General features: G+C 41.5%; 1 protein-coding gene across 1 annotated transcript; it reads right to left on the bottom strand.

Moving 5' to 3' along the window:
* Positions 1 to 19,690: 19,690 nt before the first annotated feature.
* Positions 19,691 to 26,319, bottom strand: LOC134456692 (B-cell receptor CD22-like). Its single transcript, XM_063208157.1, has 6 exons — positions 26,279 to 26,319; positions 25,888 to 25,957; positions 22,283 to 22,534; positions 21,711 to 21,968; positions 20,955 to 21,224; positions 19,691 to 19,698 (listed from the first exon to the last, which is right to left on the bottom strand). Exons 2-6 carry the CDS (start codon positions 25,949 to 25,951, stop codon positions 19,691 to 19,693), a joined length of 852 nt encoding a protein of 283 aa, XP_063064227.1. The 5' UTR covers positions 25,952 to 25,957; positions 26,279 to 26,319.
* Between the last annotated feature and the right edge of the window lie 827 nt (positions 26,320 to 27,146).

Raw genomic sequence — 27,146 nt, 5'->3', positions numbered from 1 at the left:
TAAAAGATGTATGTTAAGTAATGTTAAAAAAAAAAAAAAAAAACGGAATACCGTAGGAAGCCATAAAGGGCACACAGTAAAAAATATTCCCGTGATGTCACAGTGGCTTACTGGCTACTAATTGCATTCATTTCACAGTAGTTTACTGTGGCCATCCTCACAGTTTACTGTGATTTCTCACAGTAGTTTACTGTGGCCACACCACAGTAAGTTACTGTCACCCTACCCACACTACCATGATCCCGCCCCTCCATTCATCACCACAAAAGAGGTAGCTACCATGTTATTGTGGCACCTCCCATTCCCCACCATGACTGAGACAACTGTGGCATGGAACCAGTGCATCACACTGCTCTCTTTAATTGATAGACTGAACTATCTATAACCACATAGAAATTGATGTATCTGCAGTATGTGCCATATTATTACCATTTGATATTTGTAGTCTCCAGGATGATAGTACATTAACCAGTGTGCATAGAATACTATGGCTGAGTATTATTAGACAGACCTGAAATTTCTTAATCAAGTAAGCAACACACCAAAAAGGATACCTGCTACCATAATACTCACTACCAACTAAATAGCTAGCCAGCCAACAAACCAGTCCACCAGCCAACCAAAAGAGTCAGTTGTCAGCTAGCCAGCCAAAGAGCCGGCTAACCAACTAACACTAAGTTAGTTAGAGATGGGATTTGTGGCTCTTTTTCGAGATCCGGATCTTAGTGGCTCGTTCCTTTCAAAGAGCCGTTCAAAAAACTGGCTCTTTTGGCTCTTTTTTAAATTATTTATTCAGTGTTAAAAATGTAATATTTTGACTCCTCCTCAAGGTAATGTTGTCCAAACAACAACTGATTATTCTCCTGCTTCTAAAGACCGTTTTAGCCTCTCTTTGAGGCAAACAATTGTGTTTTTTCCCAAATTTAATTACTCTGGTCGAGGTCACGTGCTTAAAATGAATGAAAAATGAACGAAATAACGGTCGAGTGGCTCCCCCAGCTGTGATCCGGTTCCCATCGTTCACTTCAGAGAGCCGTTCAAAAGAACGGATCGTTCATGAACGACACACCTCTACACTTAGTCAGCCAACTAACCAACAAACAAATCAGTTTTATGGCTAGCCAGCTAACAAACCAGCCATCCAGTCAACCAAAAGAGTCAGTTAGCCAGCCAACCAGCTGGCCAACAAACAGTCAGTTGGTCGGTCAGTTAGCTCACTAACCAACAAGCCGGACAGAGAGCCAGCGAACCAGTCATTTAGGCAAGCAACTCAAGCATTGTGACAGTCTGAGTTTATATAGAGGTGAAAGTTAACCATGTGACCAGAGTAATCAGGCATGTGGCAGCTGCAGGTAGTAATTCAATGAACTTGTAACAGTCCTATGTACTCAAGTGAGGTCAGGTACTAATTGACAGATTGATTGGGCACTACCATTGTTCCTGGTTGATGGTAGGCAATGTCAATCATGTCATGCAGCATTTGACTTTCAATTGTGCAATGGCACTTCACAAGATAGCCTAATTTTGTTTACTAGGTGGCAATATTCTGATTTAAAATTGGATGCTGGAGTTTTAGGCCTGACAATTAGTAATTACAATCAATCATGGCCAGCAGCAACCCAAAGTGACATACAGATATGCAACATTGGTTACTGTCCCTAGGGTAATGCCGGGTTAGGAGGGATTAGAACCTGCAACTTTCTCATCTGAAGTCCACCTCCCTAACCATTAGGCCAAGGCAGCCACATAGTGCACCCAATCATGGCCTAGAGGCAGAAAACACCTGTTATAACAGCACAGTAGTTAACTGTGATATGACGAAAGGTCTCTCTGGATTTCACAGTAACAAATTATGGCAGAATGTCACAGTATGTTACTGTGAAATGAATGCAATTAGTAGCCAGTAACTCGTTGTGAGTTCACAGTATTTTCTACTGAACCCACAGTAAGATATTGTTACACACTTGAAGTGGGCGAAAGTTCAATGGGAAGGCATGTCAGTTGGGTTGAAGGCTGACACCTTTACAGTAGTTAACTGTGATATGACGAATTCACAGTATGTTACTGTGAAATGAATGCAATTAGTAGCCAGTAACTCCCTGTGAGTTCACAGTAAGATATTGTTACACACTTGAAGTGGGCGAAAGTTCAATGGGAAGGCATGTCAGTTGGGTTGAGGGCTGACGCCTTTACTCAAAGTGATATACAAATATACAATAATGGTTGCTGTCCCTATGGTAATGTAGGGTTTGGAGGGATTTGAACCTGCAACACACTAAACTTAAGTCCACCTCCCTAACCATTAGGCCAAGGCTGCCACATAGCACATCCTGGGCCTCCAGACAGTTCATGGACATTTACAGCAAACTATTTAGTCATCAGGGCTTCAGATCGTGTCCCATCATGCAATGCACTTATGGAGAGCCATTTATCTAGAAGGAATATCTTAAGTGTGCTTCAAAATATTACTCCTTGTTATATTCTCTGTTTATTGTAGCGGTTGTACTATTTAAAGTGGTACACAAGAAAAATGACCATATTCCCACCGTCATGAAGATGGTCATGTATATCTCCCAATATATATAAGCTCATTCTTCTGTTATTTGACAGAGAGTGGGGAGAAAGTAGTCAACTGATGATGGGTGTATACATGTGTACCACAAGACATTAAGAATGAAATAATTTGCTGAAAATGTCAATGAAAGGTGTGATGGTGCAATGAAGAGCCCAACCTGTCTATGACTGAAGTTGTGCCCCAATGCACTAATAATTCAATAGATACTCCGCCCACACAGTAGTTTACTGTGATGTTTCCTAGTTTATCACTTTGGCATGCTGGTTATCCTTGAAGAGCACAGTAAAATACTGTGATGTGCAAGTTAGGTGAGAAATGGCAAGTGATACAATGATTTCAGACTAATTTGCTGTGTGCCGTGTGACCATCACAGTAGCATAGTGTACCAGAACATCAGAGTAATTAACTGTGAGATTTCACAGTAAATTACTCTGAAATCCTTGTAACTTTTTACTGTGCATGTATAAGGATTGACATGTATTGCATTATCTACATTTCGTATGAAAAGGGTAACCCCTGTATTGTGATTATGGTACGGAACACTGCTAGATGGAAACGCGGGTCAAACCAGTACCGTTACCCCCGTTGACTGTCATGAATATTTATGAAGCCAGCACCAGAACGCAACCCTCTGGAAAAAAAGCTCATGATTGTGATGCACAGCTCTCTCTCTCTCTCTCTCTCTCTCTCTCTCTCTTTCTGTCTCTCTCTCTCTGTCTCTTGCTATATCTCTCTGTCTCTCTCTTTCTCTCTGTTCTCCCCAAAACTCATGTCGTTTGAAAGCATACATTATTCCAGATATAAACTTTATTACAGGTTTGAGGCCCACAAGAGATACATTACAATACATCAATAAAACAATACAGAAAACCTCCATATATACAGTGTACTGTATTTTATGAGAGTAAAGACCACAGGAATGTTGCATCATTTCAATAAGTACCCCATGCGCTTACCTGCAGCAGGTAGCTGGGAGAGCATTAACACAATTGCAGTCAGCTTTGGAAATGTCATCTTGGCCTGTGCAAATGGATGGGTTTTAGGGGACATTCCGAACGTTTTTCCTATTTATTTATCTATTTCCTCCCTCTCTTATTGTCCATATTTTTCCCTTTTTTCTGTTTTGAGGATTGCTTCTTTTTTTTTTTTTTTAAGAAAAAAAGACAATGTGAAAGAAATGAAAAGAAAAAAAGCGAAATAGGAAGAAAAGAAGCAAAAAATATAGGTCCCCCACAATAGGTAGGAGATGGTTGGGTTTATTTTATTTTATTTAAAAAAAAAAAAAGATGGGTTAGCAGCAGTGGTGGAACAATCGCACACAGGGTCCCAAGGCATAACTCTGATAGAACCCCACATACAGTCTTCCAATGTCATAATAGTGCCCCCACCACCATTACAGGAGAGCCCTGGGCCAAGGGTCAAATGCTCTGCCTGCTCTCCCTATAACTCTGCTCCTGGTTAGCAACCCAGTCTAATTACCAGAGTTGTATAAAGTAGAAGTAGAGGTACTCTTACAGATGCAATTATAACACTAGTAGTACGATATTATAAAGTTGAAACCATGTCATTTCATACCGCTAGTGTTGCAATCAGAGGCACATCTTATCACCAGGCTAGGCAGGCAGCTGCTTGGGGCCTCCAAGCCACTATATAGTGAAAAACAGCCAGCCCATACTGTACTACGGTAGTGGTGATTTTGGTTCAAATGTTCATTCTTTTGAATATTTGCTTGGGGCCCAGCTGACACTAGTCACCTCTGGTTATAATTACACCTGTAAGAGTATACTTTTATTTCTACTTTACACAACTCTGGTTATTACACATACAACAAAACAGCTGACCTTAAGCCTGAAAGACAGCCACTTTTCTGCTTAAACAGTTTTTTGTGTGAATTAGAATAAAATGGACCTGTTTATAGTGATAATAAACCAAAATTTTCATCAACGTAAAGTATAAGCACAATATGCGCAAGCAGTGCTTATATTAATTATATTATAATACATTTTCAGCAGTGCTGCAGAGATATATTTTTGTTGTAATAGAAAGCGCTTACCAGCAGAATACGAGGCTACCGTGGGAAAGCTTCATGAAGTGTGTCTGTTTCAGATGGTCAGCATGCAAACTTATTAGCCACAGTGATGTGCGATAAGAGCGATGATGTTGTCATGTTCACATGAATCCCTTCTGTCATACTGGCTCCATCCGAAAGTCCACAAGTGCCTTCCTATGTAGAAGGCAAAAAATAAGAAGATTGAAGGTGAAGGTTGTGCAGATTCCAGAAAAAGGTGCAGGACAATGACTGTAATTTCGGAGTGAGGAGTCTGCACATGTAAATTTCCTTTTTCTAGTATGTTCTTATATTACATGGCTACATTTAATTTCGACTTCATCAGTCTTCACCAGATTCTCTACAAACACAGGCAGAGTAGTGATTAGAAGTTATGTACCTGAACCTGTAGTGCTGTGTTAACACCCCTGCTTCACTCAGGCCAGGTCTGCGAACGCCTTACTCCGAAAAAATAAGGAATTGACTTTGTAGAATGCTGAACGCCCCAAGAAGTAGCCTATGCTTTCAACTAGGAGGTGAACGATACCCGGATCTATATCTAGATCCTGTCATACTTGCTTAGGCAAGTTTCCACACATGATATGACCTGTTGATGTCAGCAGAGTAGGCCTATAGCTTGTCTGGGCCATTCCAAAACCTCAATATTATTCTGGTGAAGCCATTCTTTTGTAGATTTAGGCGTGTGCTTAGAGAAATTGTCGTTCTGAAAGATTAGTTCCTCTGCATCTTCACCTTTCTACCAGGGGGCCGAAGATTTTGTGCCACTACCACGGCCCCTGTGGAAATGTTCATAATTCCCTCCTCCCTAATGAAGGCCCCAGTTACAGCTGAAGAAAAACAGCACAAAAGAACAATGCTGCCACGTTAGGTATCCCTAGTAACAGAGAACGTAAAGAGAACGTTTGCCTTTTGGTTCTCTTAAGGTTAGATTTGTAACCAAACCAAAATCTACCACCTAAAACCTTCCCTTTGTTTACAGTACAAACCAAACAGCCATTGGTTCCTGTTCAGTTCTGGGTACGTTTCGGATATGTAATTTTTGGTTCTGTTTCGGTTCTCACTTGGTTGGCAGGAAAGTTTAATTTCCGTTCCCAGAACAGGATATATGTGGTTCCCATTTCATTCCCTCACTGTTCTCTCAACGTGCCTTTATTGCTTTTCATGTTTGTTCCCTCACTGTTCCTATAACCTTGTTGGTTACATTATAGGTCTGGTCGTGTCTGGTTCCCTAGACGTGCTACTGATGTTCCCCCAACATTGCATTGCATGCATGGCAACTGTTTACTTCAAGTAATGATGAATGTCCACCCGATTAAATCACATATGATCACATAGCAGTAACAGTATTTACTCCACATTGAATCATGTACATTAAAAATGAAACGTTTTTTTAATTCCATATGATAACATTTTTCATTAATTTAACTTAACTTGGTTGGGTTGATCTAAGGTTTGCCTATGCACACAACATCACAAAAAAGATGATGAAGTGGTGAGTGATTGAAACATTTTGAGAACTTGTTACACCCTTGCTGGAAATAAGCAGCCTCATCACAACCAACCTGTCCATCAGCACCTGGCCACACCTCATTACTAAGGGCTGGTATGTCATGATTCCATTATTGCTTGCACCTGCCCAAATTCCTAATCACTCTGGTCACATGGTATTCTTGAGCCTGTATATAAACCTGGACTGTCACAGTGCTTTAGTTGTTTGCCTGCCTGTCTGTTGGCTGGTTAGCATGGCACAGCATAGCACTTGTTTGCCTACTTTGTAGGTGTGCTTTGCAAGCCAGCTAATAGCACTTTTGGCTTATGACATTTGTTAGCTTGCTAACTTCATCTTGTGTCTTGCTTTGTGAGATAGGCAGTAACAGTAGTTGTTACCTTGCTTGCTCCACTGTGCACTTGATGTAGAAGAGGTTCTTTAAAATTCCACATTAAGAAAGACATTGAATATTAATCTCCACTGAAATGTGTTCATACAACTCAACTGACTCTTAATTTCAGTGTGGTACAGGACTGCATTAATTAAAAATTAAATAATAGATCTCATACATGTACTTGTATCAGGCAGCTCTAAACATTACCTTAACAGTGCAGTATGGTAGAGTGGTGCCATGCACAGGGTGTTACAGTCACAGTATCATGATCAGGGTACCTCAATCATGGTGAAGGATAGGGGGGGCAGGACCATAACACATAATAAACTAGGTTGGGGGAACAACAGGAGCACGTCTGGAGAACCAAATATGTGACCAACAAGGTTAAGGGAACCACATGGGAACGGCGAGGGAACAAACATGACATGAACAAGAAAAAAGGGCCGGTGAGAGAATGTTGGGGGAACGGAATGGGAACCATACATGTAACATTCTGGGAACTAAAATTAAACTTTCCTGCCAACCAAGTGGGAACGTAATCAGGACTAAACTGGAACCAAGGGCTTGTGTTCCAGGAACCTTCTTGGAACTAAAAATTGTTAGTAGGGGTGGTGTTATTGCGGTGATGTTTTGCGCCAAACATATCCTTTTGAATTATAACCAAAAACTTAAATCTTGGTGAGGTACATTTTACAAAAAATACTTGCAAAATCTCCCAAATGCATGTGGGAAGGTATGTTATGCCCTACTAACAATTTTTAGTTCTACTAAGGTTCCTAGAACACAAGCCCTTGGTTCCAGTTTAGTTCTGGGTACGTCCCCAGAGAGTCATGTTTGGTTATTTTTCCGTTCTCACTTGGTTGGCAGGAAAGTTTAATTTTCGTTCCTAGAATGTTATATGTGTAGTTCCCATTCCGTTCCCTTATTGTTCTCTCACCGTCACTTTATTCCTGTTCACGTCATGTTTGTTCCCTTGCCATTCCCATATGGTTCCCTTAACCTTGTTGGTTGCATATTTGGTTCCTTAGACATGCTCCTGATGTTCCCCCAACCTTGTTTATTATTGTGAATGTGTTTGGGTCCTGCCCCACTATCTCTCACCATATTTGAGGTACCCTGATCATGGTACTTACGCACCTTCCATCCTCCACCATGACTGAAACACCCTGCGCCTGGCATCAGTTTGCCATACTGCTCTGTCATAGTAATACGTAAAGTTGCTGAAAACATGTATGATGTCTATAGATTATAGTTCAGTCTATGACGTACTGTACCACAATGTAAGAGAAATATCAGCTGAGCATGTATGAACACAATCTAGTGGGGATTAATACCAAATGTTTTCCATAATGAAGTTAAAAGTAAACCATACCATCTACATCAAGTGCACAATGGACAAGTAACATGTGCTGTTACTGAGTAGCTCACAAAGCAAGGCACAATATGTAGCTAACAAATGCCATAAGCCAAAAGCGCTATTAGCTTGCTTGCAAAGCAGGTAAACAAGCGCTATGCTGTGCCATGCTGACCAGCCAGCAGGCAGGCAGGCAGGCAGGCAGGCGAATAACTAAAGCACTCTGACAGTCCAGGTTTATATACAGGCTCAAGAGTACCATGTGACCAGATTGATTGGGATTTTTTCAGGTGCAAGCAATTGAATCATGATATACCAGCCCTAAGTAATTAGGTTTGGCCAGGCGCTGATGGACAGATTGGTTGTGAGGGGCCTGCTTGTTACCGGCAAAGGTGTAACAAGTTCTCAAGTTATTTCTTTCACTCACCACATCTTTTGTGTGATGTTGTGTGCACAGCCAAACCTCAGATCAACACAACCAAGTTCAGTTAAATGAATGAAATGGAATTTTTTAAAAAAGATTGTGTACATGATTAAATCTGGAGGAAATACTGTTACTAATATGTAGACATATATGATTTAATCAGATGGACAGTCATCATTGCTTATGCTCTGAACAACACAGTATAAACATTGCCCTCCATTATTATTGGCACCCCTGGTTGAGATGTGTTTTTTAGCTTCCAATTATTATTATTTTTATCTAAATAATATGGGACCTTAATGGAAAAAAAGAGAAAAATCCAACCTTCAATACAAGTGCATTTATTCAGTGGGGAAAAAATCCCACATAAAGAAATAATTATTTGACATCAAATAATGTGTGTCACAATTATTAGCACCCCTGTTGTTAATATTTTGTACAACCCCCTTTTGCCAACAAAACAGCACCTAATCTTCTCCTATAATGTTTCACAAGATGGGAAAAGACAGAAAGAGGGATCTTCAGCCATTCCTCTTTGCAGAATCTCTCTAAATCATCCAGAGACCTGGGTCCTCTCCTCTGTACTCTCCTCTTCAGCTCACCCCACAGGTTCTCAATGGGGTTGAGGTCTGGGGACTGAGATGGCCATGGGAGGAGCTTGATTTTGTGTCTGGCTAACCATTTCTGTGTAGATTTGGCCATATGTTTAGTAGTGCAGGTGGATATGTCAGACAAAAGAGGTTTAGGAACATTTCGAATAGATTTTTCCAAATTGTGTTTTTTATCAACTACAGACCCCATAGTCTTCAAATCCACCTGTTTCCATTTTTTTCCGAAGTGGAAACGCCCAAAATCCAAGATGGCGGATATGCAGTCAGATTCTAACACAATTGAATGTAATGGAAGGAAACATGTCATATACATTTTTGGAATTGGTGTTTTTTAGCATCTCTTGGACCCCCTGAATACAAAACTACCTGATTCTATTTCCCCCCTTCATTTTTAGAACCAAAATCCAAGATGGCTGACATAACATATAGCAAAAATGACATGTTTGGTGTTTTGAGGTCTCTAAAGTCAGTGTTTTTTTCTTGTATTTTTTTATATTCTTGATATATATAGGACCGTTCAGTCAGTCATTACATGAACTTTTTCAAAAATCATTTAAAATTTATAAAAATTCAACTTGACATCTATAAAACGATTGCGTAAGCTTACCTCTCTATATGGCCAGCTGATGTGTCTCATCCCAAATCTGAGCTGGCCCCTTTGATAATTTGTGTTTTATATTTCTAGGACCCCCTCTCAAAACAAAACAATCTGTTTCCAATTTTTAGAAGCAAAATCCAAGATGGTCAACATTGTAGCAAAATATGAACATTTGGTATTTTCAGGTTTATTAAGCTATTGTGTTATTTTGTACGCCTATTGGTAATATTTTGATAGGCACATAACTGTCATTACATTAAATGCTTCGTCTCATAGGAAGAGCATCTGGAATTTGGGGTGACACACTGTAAATCTTGTGCGCACATGTCGGCTAGCAATTGGCTAGTTGCAAAAAGTTGGCCTGTTGCCTCCAACTAAACTCTCTAGACTGATCAGAAAGTAAAAGAAAATCCTATTAATTAATTTCATTGAACAACTGTAAAAAAATAATGGGCAAGAGGACCACCTTCATGATGTGCAGCATCATTGAGGGAGCCAGTTTCTTTTCATTTTTATGTCAATTATTTTCATAAAAGATTCACACTTGTGCCACTTATACGGATCCTCATGATGCCAAAGGTCTCACAAAGGTCAGTGTATGATAGTGTGGCAATCAGCAGTCAGCGCACCTGCCAATCTTGCACCTGAAACACAGAGGACAGACCAAGGAACCAGCAGGGAGGACAGCCAAGCCCCCTTGAGTCATGACATATGGTAGTACTTTGGGTTTGGGTTCAAATAACAGAAGGCCTTGGTTCCAAGTCGTGTGAGCCCACTCTCCTCTTCTTCACTACACATGGCTTCAGAATTGGGATGACTTGCTATGAGGCCAACATAGGCATGCCAACCGGATGAGCCACAACAGACCCACAGAGACGTGATCTCAATGGATGCTACTGATGGGTGAAGCATAATATTAGACACCATGGATGATATAGGCCTAAGTAAGTTGGGAATTATATGAGGGACATTCAGAGCGTGTGAAGCACATGAGTGGGCTTACCGTAGGGAAGACCATATCAGGGTATGACCCATCACTACAGTTGAGGATATTCTCTGACTGTCATGCCAGAGAGCCCAGTTCTATGAGCAGAGAGCATGGCAAGATTGTTGGCATTGGAGGAATGCAACATCCCGGATAGAACATACGGTTTCACAGCCTTCAGATAAGCTGAGGCCGACCTTGAAGCAACTTTGTAGCCCTTTGCCTCGATATAGGCAGCCAATCCAGTGAATGTGCATATTACTGTACAGGTAGTATAACAGGCCTACTGTACATGAAGTGACTCATGGCAATTGTTGTTGGAACAATAATTTGGACCAGCATGGAATTCTCTGTGCTCGAATTCACAAATGAATGGCGTCAGAGTAGAGTAGAGTATCATTTATTGATTTATAGACCTGAAAGCAACATTAATGTTGATTTTGCTAAACAAAATGTCTTCCATCTTGGATTTTGTAATGGGCGTAGTTTATGTAATGGCTGACTTCACATTCATGTAACAAATATTACCAAAACAAGTCAACAATGGCTTTATAGACTTCAAAATATTAAATATGCCAATTTCGCCATAAATTATGTCAGCCATCTTGGATTTTGCCACAAAAAATGAAGGAAAACATTGAAAATAATTTGTTTTCTATTCAATGTTGCCCTGGAATTATAAAACAGTTCAATTGAACCTTAAAACGGCATTAATGGTGACATTTCTACACACAATGGCAGCCATCTTGAATTTGCCACTAAATGTTCACGAAAAAAATGGAAACAGGTGGATTTGTATTCGGGGGGGTCCTAGAAGTAAAAAAAAACACCAAATGGAAAAATCTATATGAAATGTTCCAAAACTTACATATCAACCTATACTATAGGGTCATTGTCTTGCTGAAAGACCCAGTGACGACCCATCTTCAGCTTTTTGGCAGAGGGCAACAGATTTTGATTTAAAATGTCCTGGTATTTCAAAGCATTCATGATGCCATGCACCCTAACAAGCTTCCCAGGGCCTTTGGAAGCGAAACAGCCCCACAGCATCACTGACCCACCCCCATACTTCACAGTGGGTATGAGGTGCTTTTCAGCATGCGCATCTTTCGTGGCACGCCAGACCCACTTAGAGTGTTTGTTGCCAAAAAGCTCAATCTTGGTCTCATCTGACCAAAGCACATGGTCCCAGTTGAAGCCCCAATACCGCTGGGCGAACTCCAGACGTTTGCGTTTATGACTGTGAGTGAGGAAAGGTTTTCTCCGTGCATGCCTCCCAAACAGCTTGTTGGCGTGTAGACAGCGCCTGATGGTTGATTTGGAGACTTTGTGACCCCAGGATGCTACCATTTGTTGTAATTCTGTAACAGTGAGCTTTGGAGATATTTTGATTTCTCTTACCATCCTCCTCACTGTGCGTGGTGGCAAAATAAACTTGGGTCCTCGTCCAGGCTTGTTTACCACTGTTCCAGTTGTTTTGAACTTCTTAATTATTCCTCTCACAGTAGATATGGGCAGCTGCAGTTGAGTGGCAATCTTCTTGTAGCCTCTGCCTGACCTGTGAAGGTCGACGCACATCTGCCTCACTTGTATGCTGTGTTCCTTTGTCTTTCCCATGTTTAAGAGTGGATAAGAGAAATGGCCTCGGTGTCACGTCATAGTTATACCCCAGGGAAACAGGAAGCTGTGAATTACTAATTAAATGTTCCTACATACTCTGGTAAACTTTGTAAACTACTGTAGAAATGACAGAAATGCTTCAATTATATTTATTTCCTGGGAATTGTTAAGGGTGCCAATAATTGTGGAACAGGTGATTTAATGAAAAATAATTATTTTTTAGTCAGGGATTTTTTTTATTTTCCTAGAATTAATTTGAGTTGAAGGCTACATTTTCCTAAAATTTTCAGTGTGACAGTATTCTTCTGCAATAAACACTGAATTTATTTTAAGGCTTTTAACACATCTCAACCAGGGGTGCCAATAATTATGGAGGGCACTGTAGTTGGGAGAACATCAGGAGCACGTCTAGGGAACCAGACGTGACCAGACCTATAATGTAACCATCAAGGTTATGGGAACCATATGGGAACGATGAGGGAACAAACATGAAAAGCAATAAAAGTACGGTGAGAGAACGGCGAAGGAATGGAATGGGAACCACACATATATCGTTCTGGGAACTTAAATTAAACTTTCCTGGCAACCCAGTGAGAACCGAAACAGAACCAAAAATGACGTATCCGAAACGTATCCAGAACCGAACCGGAACCAATGGCTGCTTGGTTTTTACTGTAACCAAAGGGAACGTTTCTAAGTGGTAGATTTTGGTTTTGTAATAACCCCAACCTTTAGAGAACCAAAAGTCAAACGTTCTCTTTACGTTCTCTGTTACTAGGGTGGTCAGGTGAAACCGAGGTTGAACATTTTGGACATAATTCCAAAAGGTAGGTAGTTATGCAACCATGTTAATTGAAGTCTTTTATTTTCTATTGTTTCCATTTAAAGCTTTATGTTTTTTTCTCAATTGCATTGTACAGGTTAATATTTTAGATTGAAGGTGGAAAAAGCTGTGAATTTCTTTGTCTTTCTGTCATCTTTTTACATCACAAAAACCTGACATTTGAGGGGGTGTGTGTAGACTTTTTGAAGGCATATTGTTATCTGATGATATATGATGCTATGTTGCCACTGCACATAACTGCTGCACATGAAGTTTCTGGACCACAGCATTCCAAATGTGTGTGTGTGTGTGTGTGTGTGTGTGTGTGTGTGTGTGTGTGTGTGTGTGTGTGTGTGTGTGTGTGTGTGTGTGTGTGTGTGTGTGTGTGTGTGTGTGTGTGTGTGTGTGCCTGTGTTCGTGTGTGTGTGTGCCTGTGTTCGTGTGTGTGTGTGTGTGTGTGTGCATGTGTGTATGTGTGTGTGTCTGCCTGTGTGAACAGTGCGATGTTCAGTCATGGAGGAGGATTGGAGAGAGCACTATTTACTCACTGCATCCAATAAAGTGCTGAGGGAAACCCTGCCATTGAATGGGGGTTTTTCGCATGATTATGCCCTGATCCCAGGGCTGTTAGCATCCCTGGATGTAAAAAATAAAATAAAAACAAGTGAATTTTATAGCTGACGCGTTTATTGCAGGAAAGGGCCTCTTGGGGCAAATCAGGGTATTTGTAGAGAGTGTTGTTACATAATGGATATAAAACAAGTTCAACTTAAATACATTTCAAATAACGAACATTTAAATGTGAATAGACAATATATCATTACATTTTAAGCCAACACTTTCAAAATGTGATACGTTTCACGACTAAGATATCTATAAAGCTAAAATCAAACAATCTAAGAATTTTATGAAGACTGAAAGCCATAAGAAACGATAAGCACCTAAAGGACAATAATTCCTCCATCAAGCTTTTTATACTACATAACAATTAGTCATGCTTGGTAAAACATAACGTAAGCAATAACAGCCGACGAGTTGTTCTGATATCAAGGGAAATAATGGACGAGGTGGAAGCGTTCTAATAGCCAGATGGCACATTTAACTCATTGGCTGCCAGTCATTTTCATAAAAGAGTGCCAGAGATTTTTCAGCATTTTGGGTGGTTTTTGGACGCTAACAGAAAATTGAGTTCTGTGTCTATGTCAACACCATATGTATCAAAACACAGATTAGATGCTCATTTCTCATCAGAAAGAAACGGTGTCTCTCTACCCCTTTCTTTCATAATCATCTGTTGAAAATAAGTGGAATTCGCCAAAACGCTGCTTTAGCCAAAAAGCTGAGAAAACGCCATTTGAAGTAGAACTGTAACAAAATATCGTCCTAACAACTCCAAACCTATCAGATGCTATTACAGAGTCTTCTGTCATCTGTAGCCTGAACAAGAGATTGTTTGTATGATCTTTTCAACCTAATAATGTACTGAAATATAACAGGGGTGGGCTCGAAAGAGTGTTTTGGATTGTTGCTGGCACGCACAATGGATCATGACAGCAGGTGCACGTAACTCCGTGATCTCACAGAAATACTGTACTGTCTCATCGTCCTCCCTCTGTTTACTTTGTGCTCTCTTCTCGTTGGGGAACGAATCACAGCTGGTTTGTTTCCTCCATTACCGTGTGTGTGTGAAGGGGAGGCAGGCAGCCTAGCTTACTGCAGCTTCTTTGGCAGAGTGGACAATTTGCAGATTGATGATTACTGTCATCATGTTTCTGCTATATAGATCTTGTCATATTCAATGAATTTTCTTTTGATAAAGTACTGATCACATATCCAACATTTCACAAGCCGATTGGATTGGTGAAGGCTAGCTGGTCTGAGGCTAAGTGCAATGCTTTCTCATGTGAGCTGAATGCATCTGACCAGACATAAAGGCTACTCTGTTCCAAGAATCTGCAACCCCCCTGTCTTTTTTTGATGATACAGTAAGCTGATCAGACTTACCACGGCTCCTTTATTTAGGCTTAGTTGTAAGTTGTTAGCGATTTCGTGCTACCTAACTAGCGTAGCGAACTTTATAGCCAAGCATTCCCAACTGAGGTGACTACACATCACCACTAGTCCCCCATACTAGTGCATTTTCCTGTTAGATGATCTTTTGTACGCATCATCCTGATATTGTGTAGGCTGATCACATATCCAAAATGAAACGGTTGCCACACAGATCATCTCTGGTTGAACATGGTGTATTTTGGGCAAGCTAGCTATAATGCCTACTAGCTAGATAGCAAGAAAGTATACTACTGTCACAGGTGCTTTACTTTCAAAAATGATTTTGCTATGCTACTTTTGAGATTATTATAGTAAAAGGGGGGTGTTTTTGTCTTGACATTTCCTCTTGCTCTGAGCTAATGCCCTGCCCTGACTGTTCCTAAGGACACTTCTGCCACCTACAGGATCAGTTATAACATGCGTAGAGCTCTGAAATGTTAACAATATAGGACAGACCGCAAAAAAATGCAATTGTTGGCGGCCGCCGCCAAAGGCAGGGGGTGTCACTATTCAAAATGACGTCAGCTGCCGCCCAAGGCAGCCAATGAGTTAACAGTGGGGGTATATTATAAATTATTATAATAGTCTTGATTCTTTATTTGTTGTCTATTTTTATTTCCCATTCTCAATTGACTCGATATATTGTACAATGTACACTTGTGGGTAATTTACTAAGGACATTTCCATTCTTGACTACACAATAAAAAATATTCCCGTGATGTCACAGTGGCTTACTGGCTACTAATTGCATTCATTTCACATTAGTTTACTGTGGCCATCCTCACAGTTTACTGTGATCTTCTCACAGTAGTTTACTGTGGCCACACCACAGTAAGTTACTGTCACCCTACCCACACTACCATGATCCCGCCCCTCCATTCATCACCACAAAAGAGGTAGCTACCATGTTATTGTGGCACCTCCCATTCCCCACCATGACTGAGACAACTGTGGCATGGAACCAGTCCATCACACTGCTCTCTTGTATTGATAGACCAAGCTATTCATAACTGCAGAGAAACTCAAGTGTTTGCAGTAAGTGTAATATTATTACCATTTAGTAATTGTAATCTCCTGGATGATAGTACATTAACCAGTGTGCATAGAATACTTTAATGGAGCATAATTAGACAATCCTGAAATTTCTTAATCAAGTAAGCAACACACCAAAAAGGATACCTGCTACCGCAATACTCACTACCAACTAAATAGCTAGCCAGCCAACAAACCAGTCCACCAGCCAACCAAAAGAGTCAGTTGTCAGCTAGCCAGCCAAAGAGCTGGCTAACCAACTAACACTCAGTTAGTCAGCCAACTAACCAACAAACAAGTCAGTTGTATGGCTAGCCAGCTAACAAACAAGCCATACAGTCCACCAAAAGAGTCAGTTAGCCAGCCAACCAGCTGGCCAACAAACAGTCAGTTGGTCGGTCAGTTAGCTCACTAACCAACAAGCCGGACAGAGAGCCAGCGAACCAGTCATTTAGGCAAGCAACTCAAGCATTGTGACAGTCTGAGTTTATATAGAGGTGAAAGTTAACCATGTGACCAGAGTAATCAGGCATGTGGCAGCTGCAGGAAGTAATTCAATGAACTTGTAACAGTCATACTCAAGTGAGGGCAGGTACTAATTGACAGATTGATTGGGCACTACCATTGTTCCTGGTTGATGGTAGGCAATGTCAATCATGTCATGCAGCATTTGACTTTCAATTGTGCAATGGCACTTCACAAGATAGCCTAATTGTTTTTACTAGGTGGCAATATTCTGATTTAAAATTGGATGCTGGAGTTTTGGCGTGCACATCCAAGACAAAGACATTAGCAGGTGCCAACTGAAAAAATATTTGTATTCATTTATTGGAAGCAGAACCAGCAACATTTCCAATCATAGACCTTCTTCTAATTAGGCCTGACAATTAGTAATTACAATCCATCATGGCCAGGAGCAACCTAAAGTGACATACAGATATGCAACATTGGTTACTGTCCCTAGGGTAATGCCAGGTTAGGAGGGATTAGAACCTGCAACTCTCTGATCTTAAGTCCACCTCCCTAACCATTAGGCCAAGGCAGCCACATGATGCACCCAATCATGGCCTAGAGGAAGGAAACACCTGTTATAACAGCACAGTAGTTAACTGTGATATGACGAAAAGTCTCTCTGGATTTCACAGTAACAAATTATGGCAGAATGTCACAGTATGTTACTGTGAAATGAATGCAATTAGTAGCCAGTAACTCCCTGTGAGTTCACAGTAAGATATTGTTACACACTTGAAGTGGGCGAAAGTTCAATGGGAAGGCATGTCAGTTGGGTTGAAGGCTGACGCCTTTACAGTAGTTAACTGTGATATGACGAATTCACAGTATGTTACTGTGAAATGAATGCAATTAGTAGCCAGTAACTCCCTGTGAGTTCACAGTAAGATATTGTTACACACTTGAAGTGGGCGAAAGTTCAATGGGAAGGCATGTCAGTTGGGTTGAGGGCTGACGCCTTTACTCAAAGTGATATACAAATATACAACAATGGTTGCTGTCCCTAGGGCAATGTAGGGTTTCGAAGGGATTTGAACCTGCAACCCTCTGAAATAGTCCTCCTCCCTAACCATTAGGCCAAGATATATTATAGCACAATCTGGGCCTTCAGACAGTTCATCGACATTTACAACAAACTATTTAGTCATCAACTTCTTGTTTGCTACATGTCTTCCCATGCTTGGTCATCTTTTTTCTCACTTCCTCATGTCAATATGTGCAACCTGAGGGGGAGGGGCTTAGGACATACATGCTTCAGATCGTGTCCCATCATGCAATGCACTTATGGAGAGCCATTTATCTAGAAGGAATATCTTAAGTGTGCTTCAAAATATTACTCCTTGTTATATTCTGTGTTTATTGTAGGGGTTGTACTATTTAAAGTGGTACACAAGAAAAATGACCATATTCCCACCGTCATGAAGATGGTCATGTATATCTCCCAATATATATAAGCTCATTCTTCTGTCACTTGACAGAGAGTGGGGATAAAGTAGTCAACTGATGATGGGTGTATACATGTATACCACAAGACATTAAAAATGAAATAATTTGCTGAAAATGTCAATGAAAGGTGTGATTGTAATGAAGAGCCCAACCTGTCTATGACTGAAGTTGTGCCCCAATGCACTAATAATTCAATAGATACTCCGCCCACACAGTAGTTTACTGTGATGTTTCCTAGTTTATCACTTTGGCATGCTGGTTATCCTTGAAGAGAACAGTAAAATGCTGTGATGTGCAAGTTAGGTGAGAAATGGCAAGTGATACAATGATTTCAGACTAATTTGCTGTGTGCCGTGTGACCATCACAGTAGCATAGTGTACCAGAACATCAGAGTAATTAACTGTGAGATTTCACAGTAAATTACTCTGAAATCCTTGTAAATTTTTACTGTGTATATATTGTTGTTTTCTATCTTCATTTCCATTCTCATTGGTATTATCTTGCCTAAAGTACAGTTATGGACATATTGTTTTTAAAAAGTGCAATACGAAGGCAGCACATTACAGCTGGTAGCAGTTTCATCATGTTGTGTGATCTGCAGGTGTGATCCACAGGCTTCAGTCTCGCAGCTGTCTTGTCTTCACTTTCTGTAAATAAAACATATCAAACACAAAATAATTAACTTTCATTTACAATATTATCACTCTCGGCACATGTAAGGTTTAAACCCAGCATGCTGTCCTACAGAAAGAGATAGATCCTCATGTCACGTAATCATGTTTCAAGAGAATTCCAGCCAATTTGAAAATGCTTGCTCATGCCATACCTTTGGTTTTGTTACAGTCTTGAGGAGATCCTGCAAACTGGGAACTGGGGTCATGCTTTGTTTACATAGTCTTTGAAACATATCGGCAACTGCATGTTCAAAATGGCCAGAATTTCCCTTTATGTCTAAATGCATATACAGCATGTGACTTACAGGGAGAGTTTCATACTCTGAGGAGGTTGATGTCTTGGGATCCAGGGCTGCATAATTGCCCTCACCATCATCAGCACTGCCAGATTGGGCCTTCTGGGAAAATCAGAGGAGTCAATACAATAGAGACAATTCGACAACACAACACAATAGTATGGGATGACATAAAGAGTAGAATAGAATAGAATAGACGAGAATAGAATAGAATAGAATAGAATACAAATGGGTGACAATCATAAGTAGGTCACAAGCATGAGCCATTACCTTTCTTTCTGCAGCGCCCTTCAAATCCCTCCTTAAAAAAGACAAGGAAGTTTAATACCATGCTGCCCGCCTTGCTGAAATAGAAACCTACAGAACAGCATTGTTATGACAGTTATGACATTATTCACAAACTCAATACAACCTGGCCATATTATTTTCACTATAATAATGTGTCTCAAGGGAGTTAAAAAAAGAAAGGCATTTTATTAAACTTGTATTTTACATACAGGCTTTTAAAGTATGTCTTTCTTGCTAGGGGCTATGCAATGGCAAAACCTACTTTCTGACATTGCAGATGAGCATGATAGCTCCAGCGACAGCAGCCAGGGCCCCTACAAACCCTCCTGCAGCCACCAGCACCTTCCACACTTGACCTGGAGAGGGCGACATGGCAGTTCTGTCATGTGACATGTCTTTTTGTGAAATACAGCTCTTATGTGAAACGCTGCTCCTTAACAAGCTACCCCATTAGCTACCTAATATGATATGAGGCCTTAAAGGAACAGTTTGGTCAATTTCAACATGCAGTTGTAATGCTCACACTACCCTGGACTTGTCAGTGCCTGAGATTTTTTTTTCTTCTTCTTCAGCCGTTTCCGAGATCCTGGTCATTGTAATGGGGGCAGCTCTTTGTTTACATTTCAAAAAAACATTTTTATTTATTCCCAAAAACATCCAAAAGGTTATAAAACATCAGCAGACAACTAGCAAACAGCAGTACCTTTTGGGAAAATATTTGGAGTTGGCCTATGTTTCATTTTTTAAAAATGTAAACAAACGCTGCCCCCATTAGAATTGCTCATATCTCGGAAAGGTCTGAGCCGAAAAATGTGGCATCACCAGGTACTGACAAGTCAAGGGTAGCGTGAGCAATACAACTGCATGTTGAAATTGACCAAACTGTCCCTTTAAAGGAACAGTCCACCCTTTTTTGATTTTCACATAGGCCTATTTGTAGTATTTCCCAGCATTATTCACGAATATGCATATAATTTCTTCTCAGTGTTTTCAGTTGGCCTACTTAGATTTATTGGTATCAGAATTATTAGCTTAGGTTAGCATAATCACTGGAAGTAAATGGGAGGATTAACATCAAGCCACAAGTGATCAGAGGATGGGATTAAAAAGCTGTTTTGCACTCTGGTGAATTTTACATTCATTTCAAAGTAATTTATAAGTACATGATAATGTTTTATTCGCTCCCATAGACTTGCATTGCTACACTTAATTTGGCTATACCGTTAAACAGGCAATGTAAACACATAGATGAAAAATCCTATGCATTCTCATATTTTAGACGCTACTCTAGGTATGCACTTTAAGGATGCACTTTATGCATCCTTAGGATGGCACTTTATGTCTGTATGTTTTTTTCCCCTTGCCATCATGTGTTTGTCCCACTATAGGTCTTGGTGATTGTAGCAGGATTCCATTTCTCCAGTCGGCACATTTATTGCTTCAATATCAACAAATTCCTTCAAAATCATTTTCTGTTGATCTCTAAAGCGTCAATATTAGTCTATAATATGTCCAGCGACTCCTCAATGCGAGCTGCCATTGACATTGTAGCAATAAATGCTCTGATTATTTTTGACTGGAGAAATGGAAAATGGCTACAGTCTCCCAGACCTCTGTGTGTGTTGGGGATCCATTAGGGAGCTACACACACACAGAGGTCTGGTAGGAACCAGGCTAATCAAGATTAGCCATAGGAATAAAAATATTTCCTTACTAGAGACGGCTATGGGCACAGAGGGGGAAGAGCCTTCACCGAGTTCATTTGCTGCAACACAGTAGTAAAGGCCACTGTCGTCCAAGCTGATATCCGGGAGCTTGTGGTTCTTGCCTGGTCCTATCAGAAGAGGTTCAGCCATTGCCTTCTTGTACCAGGTGTAGTTGTCCACTGCTGGGTGGCCATCACTGCTGCAGGTCAGAGTCACCAAACTACCCTCCATTACTTCACCAGGTGGACTGACTGAAGCCAAGACAAACTTTGGAGCATCTTGAAAAATAAGCAGAGTAACATACAGAATCAACCAATCAACAAAACTGAGGTTATTATCTGACAAAATGAAGAATTAAATGTGAATACATGTCCTGTGACTGCCAAAATAAGACTATCCAATCAAATTAATGTACATTTCCAGACTCCTGTCCAAAACCTTACAGGATAGAAACAAACAAGAAAAACTAAACCCAGACAAGCACAACAAAAGCATAGAAATAGTAAGATTATAAAATCAAAGGACCCCACCCCACATTCATGTCAAACTATATCAGACTGTATCCTACCCCCACTTTATGTATCCTACCCCCACATGTACTCAGTTTATTTATTTTTTGTCCCCCACATGTATTAAATTTATTTAGTTTTGTGTCCCCTTACATGCACTCGGTTTATTTAGTTTGTGTCCCCTCACATGCACTCAGTTTATTTAGCTTGTGTCCCCTCACATGCACCCAGTTTATTTAGTTTGTACCCCCTCACATCTGACAATGAGGCCGACAGCTGGGGAGAGATCGTCCTCATAGCCCTCTACACCACAGGAGTAGCTGCCTGCATCCTCGCTGCTGATTGGGTGGAGGAACAGTGTATTGTTGATGGTGACGTTCTCTCGAGCCAGACGCTGGGAGTTCTTGTACCAGACAATGTTGGGTGTGGAGCGTAGAGTGCAAGCGTAGTCGCAAGTCAAATTGACATTCTGGCCCTCAGTGATGTTATCTGGAGTTATTCTCACCTTCAGTTCTGCACACACACACACACACACACACACACACACGCACACGCACACGCACACACACACACACACACACACACACACACACACACACACACACACACACACACACACACACACACATTACGTTGCATTACACTCAGCTGAGGCAGCGTGGGGTAACTTAGGAACACAGTCTGGTAGGGAGTGGATCATGGGTGGGATTCGAACCTACAACCCTGTGATCTAACAGCTCATCTCCTTATAGTTGGCATATTAGTTGACATAAGGACACTGTAGAAGACAGAGCAGGGAAAAATGAGGACCATCTGGAAGGTGTTACCTGAGGTGGCTCGAATGCTGTCCTCACAGTATGGCCCCCAGAACCGTTCTTGTCCAGGACCTGGACGGCCAGGCATGCCAGGAAAGCCAGGGAGACCAGAGGGACCAGGGGGACCAGGGGGACCAGGCATAGGGGGATACGCCCCAGGAGGCATAAACCCAGGAGGCCCAGGTGGACCAGGAGGACCAGGGGGGCCAGGGGGTCCACCACAACTACACGACCCATCGGAGCCATCTTCAGCCTCAGCTGTGTCTTGGGGATTAAACAATGGAAACTCTAAACAATTACAGATACCCTAACCATCCAAGGAAACAGTGAACCAGCAGATCCAGTGGGTCCAAGGGAGGAGTCCTGGGGGGCACAACAACTACAAGGTCCATTGGCACCATGTATTCCAGATGTGCCTTCAGTTTTTCCTGTATCTTGTGAGGTTAAAAGAACTGTTAAAAAGTAACTACAAACCAATTACAAATACTCAATACTGTAACCATCCAAGTTTAGTTTAGTTTAGTTTAGCACCCAGGGAACCAGGGGATCCGGGAGGTCCAACATGACTCCAAGACCCATTAGCACCAGTAGGTTTTTCAGGTGTTCCAGGACGTGTTACTTCAGCCTCACCTAAAAAAAGTGAACTCTAAAGTTGCAACAACAACAAAAAAAAACTCTCAGTGCTGTAACTGTAATGGGCAGTCATGGGTGAGCGGTTGGGGCGTCAGACTTGCATCCCAGAGGTTGCCGGTTCGACTCCCGACCCGCCAGGTTGGTGGGGGGAGTAATCAACCAGTGCTCTCCCCCATCCTCCTCCATGACTGAGGTACCCTGAGCATGGTACCGTCCCACCGCACTGCTCCCCATGGGGAGCCACTGAGGGCTGCCCCCTTGCACGGGTGAGGCATAAATGCAATTTCGTTGTGTGCAGTGTTCACTTGTGTGCTGTGGAGTGCTGTGTCACAATGACAATGGGAGTTGGCGTTTCCCAATGGGCTTTCACTTTCACTAACCGTTCAAGGACTCATTGAACCAGTGGGGGCCTAGGGGGTCCAACACAACTACCAGGCCCAGGGGACGCAGGTACCTCTAGTTGCCTCACCTGTAGCTTGAGAGTTAAGATATAAGGTCAATTCTGCAAAAGTTTGTAAAAAATATATACTGTACTTTAACCATCCAAAACACACCCTTGTACTGTAACCCATTGATCCAGGGGAACCAGGGGGTCCAACACATCTACACAGGCACAGAGCTGGACTGGACATCTGGCATAGCAGGCATTTCCCGGTGGGCCCTGCACCCTCGTGGGCCCCTATTTTCAGATTTTTTAAAAAACATATCTGAAAATAGGGGCTAACAAGGGTGCGGGGCCCACCAGTGAGTCAGTTCTGCTTAGCTAAATATGAGAAGCCCCTTTAACGGGTCAAACAATGCCAGCACATCCGGCATTATAAGCTACTGTAATGTGCCTATGTGCTCTATCAGGATGTAATTAAAAATATCTGCCCCTTAAATGTTATATGCTCCTGCATGCCGCCCCCAGTGTCTCTGCACTGCACACTGGGTGCACATCACGAGACTACTGTTGCTACTGTTGCCCCAATCCAACGGACTAATCATTAGGCCACTGTTATCCTCATAGCCTGATAACATCAGGCTGTCATGGAAACCAAAGAACACGCTGTTGAGAATGTTTATCTAATCTCCACGATCTTTGTCAGCGCAAACTCCACAAACTCTCATACATTTCCTGTAGCTTGTTTTGAATAATGTGTGTTTTATATTTTATGTTACATAATTCTAATTATCACAATTACAATCACAATTAAGCACGCCATATTTTCAAAACGCAATGAGAGTCAACAGGAACTAATGGATAATAGACTGTAGTCATTCTTTACTGTCTGAAAGTATACGTATGCTTCCTGGAGTTTAAATAAATTTGGAGTACAAAAGAAAATAAGCAACAGCTAACTTAGGCTACTGCTAGCACTGACAGGGAGCGTACCTATGTTCCCTGGGTCATATGTTCCCCTGTCTTTGTATGGGACCAGGGAACTTTCTAAAAAAGGGTTCTATGTTCCCCGCATTGTATGTTTCAGAGTTTTCGAATTGTGCCCTTCCCAAAACCATCCCTAAACCTAACCTGTCAGTAATGCAATGTTTCTGAGTTGTACATTTGTGTCCTGACCAAAACAAACAACAAACTGCGCTTTGCCATGCGGCAGCATTCTACTTGGAAGCAGCGGGATACATAGAACCCTTTTTTGAAAAAAGGGACCCGGGTAACATAGGACCTGGGGAACATAGGGATGGCCCACACTGGCAGCTCCAGCTTTATCCTGATTATCCAGGCTGAGTTGTTTTCGTGGCATACAAACTCCTTTTTCCAAGATTTGCAATGAACCCAAACTTGGTTGGAATTGTGAAAGTGAAAAGGAGGGCCACCTACCAGAGAAGGTCACCATGGTACAGAAATGACCTTCACACATATACTGCACAATATAGAATCAGTGGTGGTTCTACCCATTTGCTTGCCCTAGGTCAGGGTTTCCAAAACGGGGGTGCGTGCCCCAAGGGGGTGCGCGAGTTGAATAGAGCAATGGCAGATATGTGTTTTCATGCTGTATTAATGTACATTAAGTAGGTTTTAATAGTATGGTGCATTGTATGCTTGAAGAAACATCAAGTCTATTGTAAATGAGGTTTCCCTAAATGGCTCTGTATAATGTGCAATGATTTGTGCTGTGAAGCCATATTTGAGTGGCTATAAGTACACCAAAACATTCGCTTAGGGCAGGGGTGTCAAACTCAAATTGACTGAGGACCAAAATCCAAATCTGGAATAAAGTTGCGGGCCGAACTCAACAATTATTTGTAATAATGGACTAAAATTGTATTATATATTCATATATTCAAAGTTAAATTTCACATACACGCTTTCCCATCGCATTTGTCTGTTAAAATGTGTCTGCACATCCTGTGATACAGCAAATTTCATGTTCAATTTGTGTTATGCTATACATTAATGGTGTATGTGGGCCAAATGTGATACACATTTGAAATGATTCCGCGGGCCGAATAAAATGGCTCCGTGGGCCAAATTTGGCTCCCGGGCCTGAGTTTGACATCCCTGGCTTAGGGGGTGCGCGAACCACATTGAAATGTACAAGGGGGTGCGCAAGGAAAAAAGTTTGGGAACCACTGCCCAAGGTAAAATATAAACATAGGGCCCTCTTGAGTTGTTTTTGCAGTCATTTACCATGGCGGGGCTGACTGTTGGGGGCAGTGGGCAGTTTTGCTGGGGCCATAGGCAATTGCAGTTTGCCTGTTTTGTAAAACAGACTTTGCTTTGAATGACATCTGGTGTAATTGGTGAAAAGATGGTGCTGAACATGCACTTACTTTTTGTTGTTGTTGCACATTTGCCTTTTTTTTACCCTCTTTCGCCCTGTTTCTGACACCTGTGCATATCCTGCTGTTGTCTGTACAGCTTTGGCAATCAGCAATATTTACTTTACTCTCCTCTACCTGAAAGTTCTTATGTTTAAAGACACGGTTAACCCAAGCGTGCAAAGGAGAGTTGCATCGTGTGAATAAGTATTGCACACACTTACCGGTACCTGCATCAGAGATCTGGGAGAGCAGTAACACGATTACGGTCAGCTGTGGGAACGTCATCTTGACCTGTTAAACGCAAACACCAAATCATTTGCATGCACAACAATTCAGTGGACCTCAGCTCTTTGCACAGAGCTGTTATAACAGCTCTTACAGTACGGTCATCACACTTGTAAGACTGTGTTATGACACCTGTTACGATAGTCTGGCCCAATGGGTCCATCTGCACTGCACTATTTTGGTAAATTAAAAATAACGAGAGAGTATACAATATAGGCACAACTAAAGACTTTATAGGCACAAATGCTTCATCATGATGAATTATTAAAACTAATGAAGTTTCAACAGTGTTACAGAGATATTTTGATGTGATAAAAAATTGCTCACCAGAGGAATGCGAGACTATCATGGGAGAAGCCTCATCAAGTTGGTCTGATTAATTCATGTGATCAACACACAGTGTTATTAGCTACAGATAAGAGCGATGGTATCATTCCTTTCAGCAGCACGCACTGCGATATCTGAGGCTATACACGTGTGTGTGTGTGTGTGTGTGTGTGTGTGTGTGTGTGTGTGTGTGTGTGTGTGTGTGTGTGTGTGTGTGTGTGTGTGTGTGTGTGTGTGTGTGTGTGTGTGTGTGTGCGGGTGTGTGTGTGTGTGTGTGTGTGTGCGCGCACGCCCGTGTGTGTGTGTGTGCGTGTGTGCGTGTGCGCGCGCGTGTGTGTGTGTGTGTGTGTGTGTGTGTGTGTGTGATTTCATTACTTTATTTAAAGGTAGTGTTTTCATGTGCAATGAAAATGAACAGGGAGAGAGAGATTGGGAAGGGTTGGCAAATGACTCGGGCCGGAATCAAACCTGGGTCGCCAGTGTAGCAGCCACGGCAGGGCCATATGTGGATGCTTGAGTGAGTGCAGAGTTAATCTTTTCCTTTAAGTTTGCAAATGCATGATAAGCATCTAAAGAAACACACACGAACAAGCACACACAGACACGCACGTATGCACATTACACACACACACACACACACACACACACACACAGTTCAGCAGCTGAATGTACTTATTTACTGTAAAAAATAATCTTGGGGTTTTGCTAGCAAGGCATTGCATGTGCCCTGTACACAGTGATTCAAGTGCATACCAGTCATACAATACTTTATGACTTTGAAATGCAATATTATTACTTATTTTTTTTAGTTTCAGTATTTGTAGTATAATTACTATCATTGTACACATTGTATTTTCACTATTCTAAC

The sequence above is a fragment of the Engraulis encrasicolus genome, chromosome 1 (assembly GCF_034702125.1).
Source record: "Engraulis encrasicolus isolate BLACKSEA-1 chromosome 1, IST_EnEncr_1.0, whole genome shotgun sequence".
Taxonomy (NCBI): Eukaryota; Metazoa; Chordata; class Actinopteri; order Clupeiformes; family Engraulidae; genus Engraulis; species Engraulis encrasicolus.
Note: the sequence above shows the minus strand (reverse complement) of the source record. Positions and strands in the feature narration are given on the sequence as shown.